Here is a 17,175-nt window from a genome sequence, read left to right as displayed (position 1 = left end):
GAAGCAAAAAAAAATCAGTGTGACAGAGTCATGTCCATTTGGGCCATTGAGAATAGCAGGAGAAAGAATTGTCACGTAGGACAAGGAAAGCTAGTGTAATAAATCACAGCGTCATAAAAGTAGTAGAAAGTTTCAGCAGTGAAAATTGGAAAGAATGAAGGTGTCAGAGGGAATGCTTTCTTCATGTGTATCTATACATCCACAATGCTGTGTGGTCTTGAATGCAGGCAGGAATTGAGACTAGGACTTAGTTTTTGGCAAGTTGTTTGCCGCCTTCTGTTACATGTAAGTAAATGCATATAACCTTCCTACTTTGCAAGGTGGTGTGATGTTTCATTAGTTGGTATGTTCTATACTTCAGGCACTGACACAAACATGAACATTTGAGTTTCAAATGTATATGTAGCAGTAGCAAGAGCATGGACTTTTACTGGAATACAGTATGTTATATGTGAAGAGGACCAAAAGTAAATGTTTCTCTGTAATGGGAGTGAAGAGATGGTACTTTCTTGCTAAGGTAGTAAAGAAATTCTCTTTTGCTTACTTACTGTTATCTTTTTCCCCTATGTTCAGAAAAAAAAAAAAAAAATTATTTTTTGTTATCTTTCTTACTTTTGAGGATACACTTCTTTTGGAACAAGATTGTTTTTTAAATGAAATCTGAATTTGGCTCTGTATTGAACCTTCCGAAAAACAGAGGTGGCTGGAGAATTCATTTTGTATCATTGCAGAAGCAAATGATCTGAGTCAAGTGGCCTGGTCAGATAATTAAGCTACAACAGAGAAAGCTCATAGAGTCAGTCAGTTGTGATTATCGGTCCAGTGTGGTTGGATGTCTGATTCCTTCTGAAAAATTTGAAATGGCTGCTTTTATTATCATTAATTGGGGAGTGCCAGCAACAAATCTGGAAGAATTACACTGCCACTTTAAAGAAATCCAATATATTTCAGCTGGAATATAAGTTTAATGATGAATTGATGACTCTTTATCTGCTCTTCTGTCCACCCTTAGAATTTAACATTTGTAAGAATAGTTCCCATGCTACATGTCTGCCCTGTTTCTGAATTCTGAAGTCTGCGAAAGAGTGGCAATAAATGTGTATTCTTTGGGGCTGTCTATATCTTCTTAGGTTGCTTTTTTTCTTTATTATATAATTTAATTGGAAGTTTAATCATTTTAAAACTACCTCCAGAGCATCTAGGAAAGTTCCTTTATTAGTGAAGCATTAAGCTGCTTGAAGTGCACAGAACTAAACCATAGAAGCATTTCTGAAATATTTGCCCTGCTAAGCAAGAGGGATGTCATAAAATGAAACAAAAAAGGAAACAATATTTCATTTGTATGGAAGGATAAAGTACATTTAATCTAAAACAGGCTGCTTCAATATTGATGGTTTACTTGTGGAGTTCAGCAATTTTAAAATAGAAATCTTATTGGTATTAACTCTACCACATGTAGGACGAATTAATCACATAGAAATGCACACATGTTACTGTACATCGTAGATTCAAAAAGCCAAAGCACTGGAAGTTTAGGGGGTTTTGTAACTTTGAATACAGCTGTCTTAATTTTGAAACAAAAATGTTCAGCTTCTGGCAACTTACATAGTAGCATTTCTAATGTTTTTTAAACAGCTATTAATGTAGTCAAGCTGTGTTTTTTCTTCTTCTGTGTGTAATCATCTGCTCAGTGGTGCACTCTATAACTAGTAGCAGGAGACAGAGGAGTGGCCTGCTGTGATTGATGGGGCGAGGCCCAACAAACTGAAAGAGTCCCATCTGGATTAGGTTTTGGGAGCAGTCAGATGTTGAGAGGGAGGTCAGTAAGCCTTGCATTAGCTCCCCCTCCTTCAACACCCCTATCATCCACACTCATGCACACATTACATTGCTCACACGCCCTCATCCATAATTGATGCTTGCTTTGGGCAGATGCTGTATGGCCTGGGACTAGAGCAGCTGCTAAGTTTATGGAGAATAAAGGGAGCAGGATGGTACAGCAGGTATTTTCACTTTTATTTTCACTTGAAACTCTTGATTTTAGTCAAGCCAGGGCATTTCTTATAACCAGCTGCACCACTGCATGCAAGACATCTAATACATGGTTTGTTGCTTAAGTCTGGAGGAGGGCAAACTCTGGCGGTGATTATGTATCTCTGCTGTGCTTGATATATCTAACTGAGCCATTCTTACAACCAGCAGGTTTACAGAGTAATATTGCATTTTTCTTCTTTGTTTCCATGCCCTAAGGATATGATGCAGTTTGGCTCATTTAACTACAGTATGAGAGGCTTTCTCTAAATGTGAAATATCTCTTGCCAAAGAAACAAAACACACCAAACAGAAAATAGAGTAAAACAAACAATAAACTGTTAGTTAGACTTTAAAACGCAGGCAAGCAGAAAGGTTTTCATTGAATACATTTTTATGCTGCAAATGTGTTTTTAAAAAGGAACGCTGCATAAGTAATGTTTTCTGTGCTCTGTCTTTTGTGTACAAACATAACAAGCTTGCTTTATTATGTTTTGACATTTTTCATGCATTTCTTAATTATGAAATCCTTTCAGAGCAGAGGATGCTGAAAAGGCATGTTGAGACCTGAGATACTAGCAGCATCTTAAATCCTAAGCTTTTCTTCAAATGGAGTAATAGATGTGGAATAGGAGCGACTTCGCTTACCTGTATCATCAGAATGCTTTCTTTTTTTGTTCTTTAGAGTTCAACATGTAACCAGAAAGCAATAAATTTGATTTTATACACTGCCACGTAAAGCATATTTTTCAGCTGAAACGTGGTTTTCATTAAAACTCAGGCCAGAACATTGAGCAGAGTCTGACTGTCTGCCATCCTTTGTTCTTCTTTCTGTTGCCAACAACTACTTTATTAAAAACCATGCACAGAAGTGAGCATTAAGGGGTCATTTAATCTTAAAGATACTTGGAACTGAGTCTGAAGGGACAACTTCTGTTTAGCCTCTCATGCCTAGGTTGTATTAAGCGATGTCTGTGTACTGTCATCCGCAGTTTTGAGATTACTCTAACACCTGAGTTTATAGGCTAATTTAGGATCAATATTTCCTGTTGCTCTTAGGGCCATTTCATGTTTTCAACTTAATGCATTAGATCTATTATTTCCTTATTCATTTTAGTACACTGTATTTTAAAGGGCACAATAGAGGGACATTTTAGGTGATTATATTTAAAGAATTTCTGGTTCTTTGACATCTATTCAAATGTATCTGACTTTTGTGTAGTCTGGGGTTTCCATCAACCACATGTATATACAAATGTGTCTTAGTTCGCACTGCATTTTTCTTGGCATAAATTCATATACTAAACAATAAGCTATTGGCTTGATACCCATATAAGTAGTAAAGAACTTGTTTATACATACATGCTGTTATGCTACATAGTAATACTGTGTCTATTGAATTAGTTGTGAAATATAAATTCACGCTAATTTTAAAGGCTAGGAAAGGCTACACTAGGCACCAATTTTAAGAAAACAAACCCCTGACCGCTCGTTGTTTACATACTAATGGGCTCTCGGTACTAAATAAGTGATACAGACCGCAGCTTAACAAGTTTAATGAAAGAGGTAGAAGAGTCCCAGCAACATGAAGGTGCTGGAATTGCCAGTGCAGTTTGCTGTTTTATGAGAAATCTAAAAAATGAATTGTTTGGAGTTCCTGGTAAAAATAATATAAATGTTCAAGCCTCTTAATTAAATATTAGCTGTAATTAGCACTAAGTGTGAATGCTTTGAATATTAATTAGAGTCTCATGGAACTGCTGTCAATGTTAATGAGAAACAGTGGGGCTCTCAGCAACATCTGGTTTAGGACTCAAGGTAGTATAAAAACCTTTAGATCAATTGCACCTGGACATTAGCTGTTGGTCCCTTTGTTGCCATTATTGTTCTTTTTTAACAGCTGCTGACTCTAATGCCATGTTTAGCATCTGACATGAAGGAATAGCTTAAGGACCAGCAGTAACCAGCTACTGTGTTTCAAAGCCAGCACAGTGAAAATGCCTATATAGGCAGAAGTCTGATTTGCTGTTGTTCATTCTTACCATTTGCTGAAGTCCTCCCTGAAACAGTTGATTAAAAAATCTATGGTCCCCTGCCTCCCACACAAATTTTAAAAATACTTCTTTAACATTTAATAAATGTCTCTGGTGCAATCCAGTCATTGCTGTTTTTTACTTAATCTGGATTTTTTTGTTTTAATAGTGAAAATATTAGGTAAAAGAAATAAGAAAGGGGCCCTGCCATTTTAATATAAGAGGGTATAAGTACACATTTACAGGAGTTTTTAACCTCCACTGAAATTTAAACAGGGCAAGTTTCAGTGCAGCAATAACCTTGGAATGATTATAGATATATGCAAATGAAACTTACTGACAACCCTATGAAGTAGGTAAATGTCACTGTTTTCATTTTAAAGGTGGTTGAATAAAACAATGTAAACTACTTGCTCAGGGCCATACACTAAAATAGTAGCAAAGATGGGATTAAAATTAGGGAGGGCTTGATTGTCAATATAAGGTTTTAATTTTTCAGGACACAGTGAACATCTTTTACAGAGGAAAATTTAATTTTCCCTTCCAAGCCTGCCATGTACCAAGGCTTATTCCTGTGCTGTGATTTTGCAAATTCTTAAAAGCTCTTGAGTTTAGGACAAGTTCAGGTCAGAGAACTGATGTCTGAATTAGTTGAAATTGGCTGGAAACGTCCTTAAGTACGAAGCACAAAAGAATGTCTTGTATTCATCCAGCCTATATTGAAATTAGTAAATCAAGGACTGATGAGTACAAATAAGCAAAATCCCTACAATAGTCCTGTGCAGGTACTTGTACACACTTTGGTGGGAATGACAGAGTATTTTAAAAACTAACTAAATTTTTACTCAAATATTCATTTTTACATGATATTTAGGGGGATAATTTATCTTGTAAATCAGCTTGTCTGAGTTTAGGATAGTCCCTGTATTAATGGCCTCTAACTCTGTGTCATCTGCAGCATCATGTTTTGGACATCTTTTCTGTAGGTTTTGAAAGATTGTTCTGTACATTTCCTCCCCTAGAGTTATTACTATTTGGTATGAGCAGAGCATTTAGTTAGAAGTCTCTAACTGATAAATTAACATGCTTGACTGTCCTTTATTATATCAAACATAAAGATGGATTTACCTATAAAGAGATGAGGGCATTTGTTTTTAACTGTATAGGCTTATTGTAATATGGAAATGAAATATTGTATTCAAATTTAAAGCCTTTAAAGTTCTTAAATCTATTTCTTTTGACAGCCTACAACATTGATTTTTTCTTTCATGTTAACTTAAGATTTTGGACTGATGCATTTTTAGATTTAAAATGTTTAATATTTTGATTGGATCTCTTTTTTTTTTTTTATGTTTGTGCATGCAGTTGCTCAAACACGGTGTACCTCAGAGTATTTCTGAATAACTCATAGAGCATTATTTCATATAAATATTTTCAGTATATGGTTACGTTAACAGTATGCACCCAAGTCCTGCTCTGTGTGTAGGCTGCATATATTGTGTTCTGCAAATGGTAAGTCAGAATGGATCACAGGCCATGGGCTGAACTTATCAGAGTTCTGCATTGGCAGTTGAGCTCAGTAGCCTTTAGAATAAACTAAGCTTTGTCCCTCTTCATTGGCTGAGTTGAGGCATTAGTTCAGGTAGACTTCGTTGACCTTTCCCAGTTAAAGAGGAGCCTACAATTATCCAGAGAACAGCAGACTTGGTTTTGGAGCCGATTTTGTCTAATTATAGTAAGATTTTATAGGGTTAGCAAAATGGATTTGATTCAGATAAGAAATTTTCTCCTCAAGAAACAAACGTTGTGTCCTTTTCAGGCCAGAAAGCTTAGCACAATACTATCATCACTTTCTGTGTTATGTGTGCAGGATCATCGCTTACTTTATCTCACTCCACATTTCTTCTTCCTTTTTTCTCCTTTGATTTTTACAGGGTAATCAGGAAGCTACAGCACCTCCTGACACAATGGCACAGCCTTATGCCTCAGCCCAGTTTGCTCCACCTCAGAATGGTATCCCTGCAGAATACACAGCCCCACATCCTCATCCAGCTCCAGACTACACAGGCCAAACCACTGTTCCAGAGCACACGTTAAACATGTACCCTCCTGCTCAGACACACTCTGAACAGAGTGCAGCTGACACAAATGCACAAACTGTCTCTGGCACAGCCACAGTAAGTCAAGGTTTCAGCTATTTCTAAAGCAGTATGTTTCAAGTTACACATGTATTAACTGAAAACATTTATTCTTATGTTACACTTAATAGTTTTGCCCTTCATTTGTGTTAGGATTGCTCACCATTTCGAGGTTGAAAGTCTGTCAAAGATTATCGTTGAACTCCGAGAATATAATTTCACTGTTTTTAGAGCTTCTTAGTAAGTGTGGGAGCTTTGTAGAATCTGTAGTTTCCTTTTCTACAGTGTTAGACAGACAAAATGATTAATAGCTAGCCCATGAATCATATAATAAAATTTGACTAAGTCCAATATGGAAAAACGTTGCAAAAGAGTGTTTGTAAGCATTCACTTGGAAAAAAGAAAAACCCAAAAAACCAAAACCAAACCCACAAATCAAACTAATTTTGTTATTTTTAATGACATCTCTATTTTTGACACTTCTGAGTAGTTTTTCATAGAAGTGTTCATTGAATGATACTGTATTGAAATTACTTGTGGAATTGTGAAGAGCATGTCCGTAATACTGTATTTTCTACAGAGCTTGTTTGTGCAGCCATTACCAAAGTTGTGTGTGGATCTGTGCTCAACAGAGCAGAAATGACAGACTTTTTCCTTCTATTTGATTTATATATGAACTTCTGAAGTGTCATGAATCATGCAAGAGACTCCTTGGATGGCCCTGCCTTGTAATTTAAGTCACAAATTTCACACATTGATAGTTTAGTGCTTCTGTCTTAATTCTAGATTGGGATCCAATATATCCAGTGCCAACACCTGGCAGATTTCTGAGCCACCAACCACCTACATTACATGTGTAGGATCTAACAAAGAACAGAAACCACACTGCAATTTGAGCATGCATTGAAACATCTCTACTAGCTGTCCTCATCCTTGCCACAACCATGCTCCATGCCTCATCTTACCTCCCCTTTGATTCAACTAAACTTTTGTATCTGGGGAGTATCGTATAGTTATTTGCTCTTTTTATTATGGATCCTTTTTTGCTTTCCTGTTTCTTTTCTTACAGAGGAACACAAGTAACTTTTTGAAATATCTTCCATGCTGTTTACAAAAGATTAGATCTCCTTACTTTTGACTTTAGGATATTTTTGAGAATGCTTTGTTTTGTTTTTTTAAAAAGATATTTTATCTAAATTGCAATGTTATATTGAAAGTTGTAGGTAGTCTCCCTTCCTGGAGAACAATTAATTGAAAATACAAGTTTACAAGAAGTATATGTCTATGGATCTACATTGTTCAAAGTAGCCTTGACATTTAAAATATTACTCACCCATTAGTTTTTACAAATTTACAGTTAAATATTGTTTGCACAATTTCATTATGGGCACCTAGATCTAAAATCTATTATGCTGTGTCTCATTAGCATTGCACTTGACACATTGAAGAAACATTATAAATAGGTATAGGCAGATGGATCCCAGGCAGATTTGACAGGGGCTTTGTAATATTATGAGCTGTGTACATCTCTCTGTAGGTTTAATAATACATGTTTTTATTATGAAATAGGCTTCAAAAGCACTTTGTCAATATTGTAACTCCATATGATCTTTACTGTTGAAGGAAAAAAAGAAAATGTTTCTTTCTAGTTCCTGCTAGCTTTTTGAATAGTTCGTTTCCAGTCTTAAAGAATCACAGAATCATAGAATGGTTTGGGTTGGAAGGGACCTTAAAGATCATTTAGCTCCAACCCCCCTGCCATGGGCAGGGACACCTTCCACTAGAACAGATTGCTCAAAGCCCCATCCAACGTGGCCTTGAATACTTCCATGGATGGGGCATCCACAACTTCTCTGGGCAACCTGTTCCGGTGCCTCACCACCCTCGTAGTGAAGAATTTCTTCCTTAGATGTAATCTAAATCTACCCTCTTTCAGTTTAAAGCCATTACCCCTTGTCCTATCACTACATGCCCTTGTAAAAAGTCCCCTTCCAGCTTTCTTGTAGGCCCCCTTCAGGTACTGGAAGGCTGCTGTAAGGTCTCCCCACAGCCTTCTCTTCTCCAGGCTGAACAACCCCAACTCTCTCAGCCTGTCCTCGTAGGAGAGGTGATCCAGCCCTCTGATCATCTTCATGGCCCTCCTCTGGACTCACTCCAACAGGTCCATGTCTTTCCTGTGCTCAGGGCCCCTGAGCTGAACACAGTACTCGAGGTGGGGTCTCACAAGAGTGGAGTAGAGGGCCAGAATCACTTCCCTCAACGTGCTGGCCATGTTTCTCTTGATGCAGCCCAGGATATGGTTGGCTTTCTGGGCTGTATGTGCATGCTGCCAGTTCATGTTGAGCTTCTGATCAACCAACACCCCCAAGTCCTTCTCTTCATGGCTACTCTCAATAACAATATAATAATGATAATAATAATAATAATAATATACAAAGCAAGTGATGCACAATGCAATTGCTCACCACCTGCCAACCGATACCCAGACAGTTCCAGAGCAGTGATTGCTGCTCCCTGGCTACCCCCCCCCCAGTTTCTATACTGAGCATGAAGTCATATGGTAAGGAATAGCCCTTGGGGCAGTTTGGATCAACTATTCTGGCTGTGCCCCCTCCCAGCTTCTTGTGCACCTGGCAGAGCATGGGAAGCTGAAAAGTCCTTGACTAGCATAAGCAGTACTTAGCAACAACTAAAACTCAGTGTGTTATCAACATTCTTCTCCTGCTAAATCCAAAACACAGCACTATGCCAGATACTAGGAAGAAAATTAACTCTACCCCAGCCGAAACCAGGAGAGTATCCACCCCTTATTCTATACCATCTACATCATGCACAAGTCCTACCCCTTTCCAATGCATTCTAATTAATCACCACCACTTTCCCTGTCTTGATATATACACACAGATATCATTCCCTTTGTCTATGGGCCATCCCTCTAAAATATCCATTGAGTTCATTTAGCCCATGACTTTGGGTTCCATCTGTCATCACAGTCTTTCAGAGCAGGAGAGGTGGTGTGCGGTGTTGGATTGTTGCATGCTGAAGCCAGTTCTCATTCCAACATGGTTTCATCAAAGTTCATTTTCATTAAGCTGGGCAATTCTTACTGTAATACCACTGATGTGGCATATAGCAACCATAAAAGAGATAACATACGGTATTACATAGCAATTAACATCATACAATTCAGTTCATTGGCTAGTCTCAACCAAAATCAGATCCCCTTGAGGTACACATTGGGCTTCCCCATCCTTTCACATCACCCACCAAGTGCGCCCAGGTCCTTGAGCAAAAGCAATCCCACGAATGGGTTTGCCTTTGCCAGAGGGGGAAGTAATCCAGACTGTCTTCCCCAGCATATTTTTTATGTGCACTACAGGGACTTTATCTCCTTCTGCAGTACGTAAAAGTTTTGATTGGGCAGGGCCAGCTCGATTGGCAGATCCCCTGGTGTTGACTAACCAGGTGGCTTTTGCTAAACGTGTATCCCAATGTTCGAATGTCCCACCACCCATTGCTCTCAGGGTAGCCTTTAACAGTCCATTGTATCATTCAATTTTCTCAGAGGCTGGTGCATGATAAGGGATGTGATACACCTACTCAATGCTGTGCTCTTTGGCCCAGGTATCTATGAGGTTGTTTCAGAAATGAGTCCCGTTGCCTGACTCTATTCTTTCTGGGGTGCCATGTCGCCACAGGACTTGCTTTTCAAGGCCCAGGATGGTGTTATGGGCGGTGGCATGGGGCACGGGATATGTTTCCAGCCATCCAGTGGTTGCTTCCACCATGGTGAGCACATAGCGCTTGCCTTGGCGGGTTTGTGGGAGTGTGATATAATCAATCTGCCAGGCCTCCCCATATTTATATTTTAGCCATTGTTCACTATACCGGAGGGGCTTGAACCGCTTGGCTTGCTTGATTGCAGCGCATATTTCACATTCATGAATAACCTGTGCAATACTGTCCATAGTTAAGTCCACCCCTTGATCATGAGCCCATCTATATGTTGCATCTCTTCCTTGGTGGCCTGAGGTGTCATGGGCCCACCGAGCTATAAATAATTCACCCTTATGTTGCCAGTCCAGATCTACCTGAGCCACTTCAATCTTAGCGGCCCGATCCACCTGCTGGTTGTTTTGATGTTCTTCAGTGGCCCGACTCTTGGGTACATGAGCGTCTACGTGATGAACTTTTACAACCAGGTTCTCTACCCGGGCAGCAATATCTTGCCACAATGCAGCAGCCCAGATGGGTTTGCCTCTGCGCTGCCAGTTGCTCTGCTTCCATTGCTGCAACCACCCCCACAGGGCATTTGCCACCATCCATGAGTCAGTATAGAGAGAAAGTACTGGCCACTTTTCTCGTTCAGCAATATCTGAAGCCAGCTGGATGGCTTTCACCTCTACAAACTGATTCAGCTCCCCTTCTCCTTCAGCAGTTTCTGCGGCTTGTCGTATAGGACTCCATACAGCAGCTTTCCACCTCTGACGTTTTCCCACAAGACAACAGGACCCATCAGTGAACAGGGCATATTGCTTTTCATTTTCTGGCAATTTATTATACAGTGGGGTCTCTTCAGCACGTGTCACCTCCTCCTCTGGTGATATTCTGAAGTTTTTTCCTTCTGGCCAGTCCATGATCACTTCCAAGATTCCTGGGTGACTGGGGTACCCTATTCAAGCCCATTGTGTGACTAGTGCAACCCACTTACTCCACGTAGCATCAGTTGCATGATGTGTAGAGGGGACCCTCCCTTTGAACATCCAGCCCAACACCAGCAGTCGGGGTGCCAGCAGGAGCTGTGCTTCAGTACCAACCACTTCCGAAGCAGCTCGAACTCCTTCATATGCTGCCAATATCTCTTTCTCAGTTGGAGTATAGTGGGCCTCAGATCCTCTGTATCCCCGACTCCAAAACCCTAGGGGTCGGCCTCGAGTCTCCCCTGGTGCTTTCTGCCAGAGTCTCCAGGTAGGGCCATTCTCCCCGGCTGTGGTGTAGAGCACATTTGTAATATCCTGCCCTGCCCGGACTGGCCCAAGGGCTACTGCATGAACTATCTCCCATTTAATTTGTTCAAAGGCTTGTTGTTTCTCTGGGCCCCATTTAAAATTGTGCTTCTTCTGGGTCACTTGATAGAGAGGGCTTAGGATCAGACTGTAATTTGGAATATGCATTCCCAAAAACCCACAATGCCTAAGAAAGCTTGTGTTTCCTTTTTGCTAGTTGTTGGGGACATAGCTGTTATTTTATTGATCACATCCATTGGGATCTGATGACGTCCATCTTGCCATTTTATTCCTAAGAACTGGATCTCCTGTGCAGGTCCCTTGACCTTACTTTGTTTGATGGCAAAACCGGCCTTCAGAAGGATTTGGACTATTTTCTTTTCCTTCTCAGAAACTTCTTCTGATGTATTGCCCCACACAATGTTGTCATCAATATACTGCAGATGTTCTGGAGCTTCACCCTGTTCCAGTGCCATCTGGATCAGTCCATGGCAAATGGTGGGGCTGTGCTTCCACCCCTGGGGCAGTCGGTTCCAGGTGTACTGAACACCCCTCCAAGTGAAAGCAAACTGGGGCCTGCACTCTGCTGCCAAAGGGATTGAGAAAAATGCATTAGCAATATCAGTTGTGGCATACCACCTGGCTGCCTGTGACTCCAGTTCATATTGAAGTTCTAGCATGTCTGGCCCGGCAGCACTCAGTGGCAGCGTAACTTCGTTCAGGCCACGATAGTCCACTGTTAGTCTCCACTCCCCGTTAGACTTTCGCACTGGCCATATGGGACTGTTAAAGGGTGAGTGACTCTTGCTGATCACTTCCCGGCTCTCCAGTCGACAAATCAGGTTATGGATGGGAATCAGGGAGTCTCGGTTGGTGCGATATTGCCGCCTGTGCACTGTTGCGGTAGCGATCGGCACCTGTTCTTCTTCAACCCCCAGCAACCCCACAATAGAAGGGTCCTCTGAGAGACCGGGCAAGGTGGACAGCTGTTTCATTTCCTCCGTCTCCAAGGCAGCTATAATAAAAGCCCATCGGTACCCTTTTGGGTCCTTGAAATACCCTCTCCTGAGGTAGTCTATGCCAAGGATGCACGGAGTGTCTGGGCCAGTCACAATGGGGTGCTTCTGCCACTCATTCCCGGTCAGGCTCACTTTGGCCTCCAATATGGTTAGCTGCTGGGATCCCCCTGTCACTCCAGAAATACAGATGGGTTCTGCCCCTGTATAGCTTGATGGCATTAGGGTACACTGTGCACCGGTGTCCACTAGAGCCTTAAACTCCTGTGGGTCTGATGTGCCAGGCCATCAAATCCACACAGTCCAGTAAACCTGATTGTCCCTTTCCTCCACCTGGCTGGAGGCAAGGCCCGTCTAATACTGGTCATAGTATTCATTGTTCACTCCTTGTGAATGTGAATCAAATGTCCCTTGATCAAGATCAGAGGTAAAATTAGCCCTCTTACTCTGTCTGGGGAACTGCTCACTGGAAACTGGAGCTGCAATTTTCCTGGGAGGACCACCTTCTGTAATAGTTTTTCCTTGCAACTCAGGCACCCGTGCCTCTAGGGTCAAGGTGGATTTTTCCATCCCACTTCCTCATGTCGTCTCCGTGGTCATGCAGGTAAAACCACAGGGTGCCCCGTGGTGTGTATCCTCTCTTGAGCATAAGAATGTTGACTCCTGATGGCTGAGATACTGGTCCATACAGGTGGGGATTAGGACGTATCCTCTCTGAGTTGTTGGAACTCTCGGCACAGTTTTTCAGACAGTTTTTCCACAGCTGAGACACAGGCCTGTAGGGAGGAAGAGATACTTTCTTCGTACTCCCGGAGTCGGCTAGCCTCTTCATCCATGTTTGGTGCCTCGTCATCTTTCCAGGCCAGTATTGCCAACAAGTTGGCATACGATGCTGGTGTGCTCTGTATCACCTTCCGCCACATGGGTCATGTGCACCTGACTTCATCTGGATCTTTGGGTAACTGCTCATCGTTCAGGTCACTATAAATCACCTCCAGCATGCCTAATTCCCTCAGGTACTGGATATCTTTCTCTATGGTGGTCCATTTGCCTGGGCAGTATAAAACTTCCTCCTTGAAGGGATACCTTTCCTTCCTGCTTGACTGAAGTTGCCTCCAGGGGCTGAGGGTTTGTGCCCCTTTTCCAATTGCTTTGTCAATGCCCCCTTCCCTGGAAAGGGATCCCAGCTGCTCGGCTTCCTTACCCTCTGAATCCAGGCTACTGGCCCTGTTATTCCAGCATTGGAGCAGCCAGGTGATGATGTGCTCGCCTGGATGGTGACTGAAATCTTTTTGCGTATCTTGCAGCTCACTCAGGGATAGGGATCGAGTAGTTACCATCTCATTTATGGGTTCTTCTTCCTCTGGTTCTCATGATGGCCCTGGTTCATCTTCATCCCTTACTAAACGAGCTGATTTTCTTGTGTATTTTTTCTTCTGTATAGGGGCAACTGATACCGGCGTGGGTTGGTTCTCTGGTTTAGCCACAGTGCCTGTCACTGGGATTGGAATGGCTGCAGTGCCTGTGGCTGTGGTTGGAGTAACCGCAGTGCCTGTAGCAGGGGTTGGAGTTGCCACAATGCCTGTAGCAGGGGTTTGAGTAGACACAGTGCTTGTTGTTTTGTCATCAGATCCAGAGACCTTCTCTTTCTTTTGAGGGTACTGAATAGTGTTGACCACAGCTCGATAGGCATGGGCCAGTCCCCAGCATGTTGCAATGGTTTGTGTCTCTCTGGAGTTGCCAGGGTGACAACATACTTTTTCCAAATACTTTACTAATTCTTCAGGATTCTGCACTTGTTCAGGGGTGAAGTTCCAGAACACTGGAGGTGCCCACTGCCCTAGGTACTTGCCCATGCTGTCCCACACACCCTGCCACTCATAACTATCCAACCTTGGGGCAGATCTCTGGATGATATTCTTAAATTGCTTACTAACCTTTGTCAAAACCGAAACAATATTCCCAAGAAGTATCAATAGAAGTATCTTAACTGCCCAGGGGTGTTCAAGATACTGAAAAGTTATTGTAATGAAGGAGGAAACATCATAGGAGAAGGTAGCGAAGGTGCCATTCTGTATTTCCTCCAAAACAAGCCTCTCAGAGTAAGAAGTGCAATTGCTAACTCTCTCAATGAGGTAGTACCCGAAGTACAGTAATGACTTCTGTATGAAACCCAAATACCAAAGATTGCTCAAGGTCAGGGTTTTGATAAGGAAACTCCCAAGCAAAAGATCATGAATCACTGCAGAGCATAGCACACTGCACAAACCAACACCAAGCTTTAACATGTACTGCAAAAAAAAGAACATGGCGCAGATCAGATGAACTAATATCATGACCGGCAACTGTTAACAGACTCCTTAATACACTCTGGCTAATCTGTTATTATGTCAAACCCTTCATGCCCCTGGGTGCCAAAAAGGACTGTCGTGGTTTAGCCCCAGCCAGCAGCTAAGCACCACGCAGCCGCTTGCTCACTCCCCCTACCCTGATGGGATGGGGGAGAGAATCGGAGGAGTAAGAGTGAGAAACACTCCTGGGTTGAGATAAGAACAGTTTAATAATGGAAATAAAGTAAAATAGTAATGATAATAATAACAATATAATAATGGTAATAATAATAATAATAATATACAAAGCAAGTGATGCACAATGCAATTGCTCACCACCCGCCGACCGATACCCAGACAGTTCCAGAGCAGTGATCGCTGCTCCCTGGCCAACCCCCCCCCAGTTTATATACTGAGCATGAAGTCATATGGTATGGAATAGCCCTTTGGGCAGTTTGGATCAACTATTCTGGCTGTGCCCCCTCCCAGTTTCTTGTGCACCTGGCAGAGCATGGGAAGCTGAAAAGTCCTTGACTAGCATAAGCAGTACTTAGCAACAACTAAAACATCAGTGTGTTATCAACATTCTTCTCCTACTAAATCCAAACCACAGCACTATGCCAGCTACTAGGAAAAAAATTAACTCTATCCCAGCTGAAACCAGGACAAATATATAATCTGTTCTATATGCTATGAAAGCAGACAAATCTGATCAGAAGAGAATGTATGCTTTTCTATGATTGAAACTGAAATATTTTGTTGAGAACTTAATATGAAGGGATCCTTTTTTTCCTCTTGGATTTCACTTTTTATAAAAAAACATTGCATGAACACTTTAATACCTTGGGCTTCTCCAGGGAGCACGCATAATATCTGAATATAATGCTCTGGGTATCTTTTGTTATTTGTAGCACTGACTTTCTGTGGACTTCCAGCTGGCATCTGCTGGCTGGGCATCTGCCCTGTCAGGAACCATGCCATTTCCCTTACACTTCTCTCTCCGTTTAATTACAAAGTTCTTTTCAGTTAAGAAAGAACATTTTCTTGCTTGCTTTTGCTCGAATTGACTAACCAGCCCTTCGAAAATTGCAATTAAGGAGTGCAGACTGTTCTGATATTGTTAAGATTTTGCTTTCCTGCATGTTATGCTTAACTAATTCAAATATAATTTAATGGATATTCATTTAGCAGTGAAGATGTGAGATTAGAAATGCTCTTGTACTTCCAAAAAGTGTATTTCCTAGTGAAAATTTTTAATCTATTATTTTGATAAAATAGTGTAAAATAGTATTCTGTTAGGGTAAGTACTGGTCATAAGAGGTGCTTAGATTGTATGTACAAGGATTGCTAATTTTGTATTTTGATGCTATGAAACAGAAAATGCACAGGATGAAAGGGAAGTTAATATTTAAAGACAGGATGATTTAGCTGAAATAATATAAAATCATTGTAGGTAATAAAATGCTGTCAAAAGTTACTTTGAGTCTTCTCTGAATAATATGGTTTTCATGTTTTTGGATCAATATGTTTGTTTAACTTTAATCAAGGAAGTAGTCCATCTGAATATATATATGCATAATCAATACTCATCCAGTACTGGGTTACTTAAGTGCTGGTAGAGTTTTGGAGTTGCATAGCATCAAACGTGCTTTTAGTCATTAACAAAAATAGTAAATTGCTTCTTTCAAGAAGGAAGGATCGATGATAAGTGTGTTACAAAGTTATGGTAAAAGTAACGTCCGACGATCTTGCAGAGTGGGTTGGAGTGTTATGTTAAATAGTTACATATTTTACAGGATTTTTAAGTAAGACATTTGATCATTTTATGAAATACAAAATCACCTTTTACATGTGTACATATATATATGCAAACATATTGTACATATATAGTTCTGAGAGTAAAACTTGTTCAGTTTTTGCCTGTGGTTTTTGTGAATGACTTCTGTTGATGTCAGTGGCAGATGAGTATGTAAATACAAAGGGCATTAACAGGGCACGTGTAAGAAAGCAGGTAATAGTAAAGTAAATGTCTTTTCTCTAGTATTTCCTATTCTAAGTGTGTTATACTGATAATGGAAGTAAGTATCACGGTCTGGTGAAAACTGAGTTTGTAATAATGGTCTGTGTTTTATGTATGTGTGTGTATATAAAAAATGTTCTGCTCTAAACTTAATTCTACTTTTGCATTAGAGAAAACTTGAGGTCATTCTCCAGTCTTTCTGCCTTGGACTATGACTTCACCAGATTTCACAAGCTGAAAAGCCTTGATAAGTTGTGCACTTGGATAGGAGTCCTTGAGGGAAAATGCAGTTTACTTGGAGGAGTGTTGATGATTCAGTGCATAGTGCTTTTCTGTCTGAGGTGGTTCTGAATCAACCCAGCATGGCATTAGTGGATGCAGTGCTGCTGAAGTCCTGTGGAAGACGTGTAGTGCAGAGGTGTGGGTTGTCTGTGATCACTGAAAATGATCAGGTATTTTTCACATAACTCCTCTGTTACGACTACATTTCAGCTTTGTTACTACCAGAATTCCTTCTATAGCATCGACTGAACTTGATGCTCTTCTGTGTGGAAATAATTGATATATTAGATACTAGATGAGTGTTGTTACAGTTGCCCTG

General features: G+C 41.0%; 1 protein-coding gene across 10 annotated transcripts in view; it reads left to right on the top strand.

Annotated features, from left to right (window-relative positions):
• Window positions 1-17,175, top strand: part of RBFOX1 (RNA binding fox-1 homolog 1) — a 1,399,804-nt gene that overhangs the window by 1,246,562 nt on the left and 136,067 nt on the right. For 8 of the 10 annotated variants that reach the window (XM_075719223.1, XM_075719231.1, XM_075719228.1 and 5 more), the window contains one exon: window positions 5,999-6,241. In XM_075719223.1, the coding sequence (XP_075575338.1) occupies window positions 5,999-6,241 (243 nt within the window). Of the gene's footprint in view, window positions 1-1,970; window positions 2,004-5,998; window positions 6,242-17,175 lie in introns of those variants that run through there. The other 2 variants (XM_075719227.1, XM_075719232.1) reach the window with 2 other exon arrangements.

This window comes from Pelecanus crispus, chromosome 11, assembly GCF_030463565.1.
Source record: "Pelecanus crispus isolate bPelCri1 chromosome 11, bPelCri1.pri, whole genome shotgun sequence".
NCBI classification, from domain to species: domain Eukaryota; kingdom Metazoa; phylum Chordata; class Aves; order Pelecaniformes; family Pelecanidae; genus Pelecanus; species Pelecanus crispus.
The sequence above is the reverse complement of the archived record's forward strand: the minus strand, read 5'-3'. Positions and strand labels throughout refer to the sequence as shown.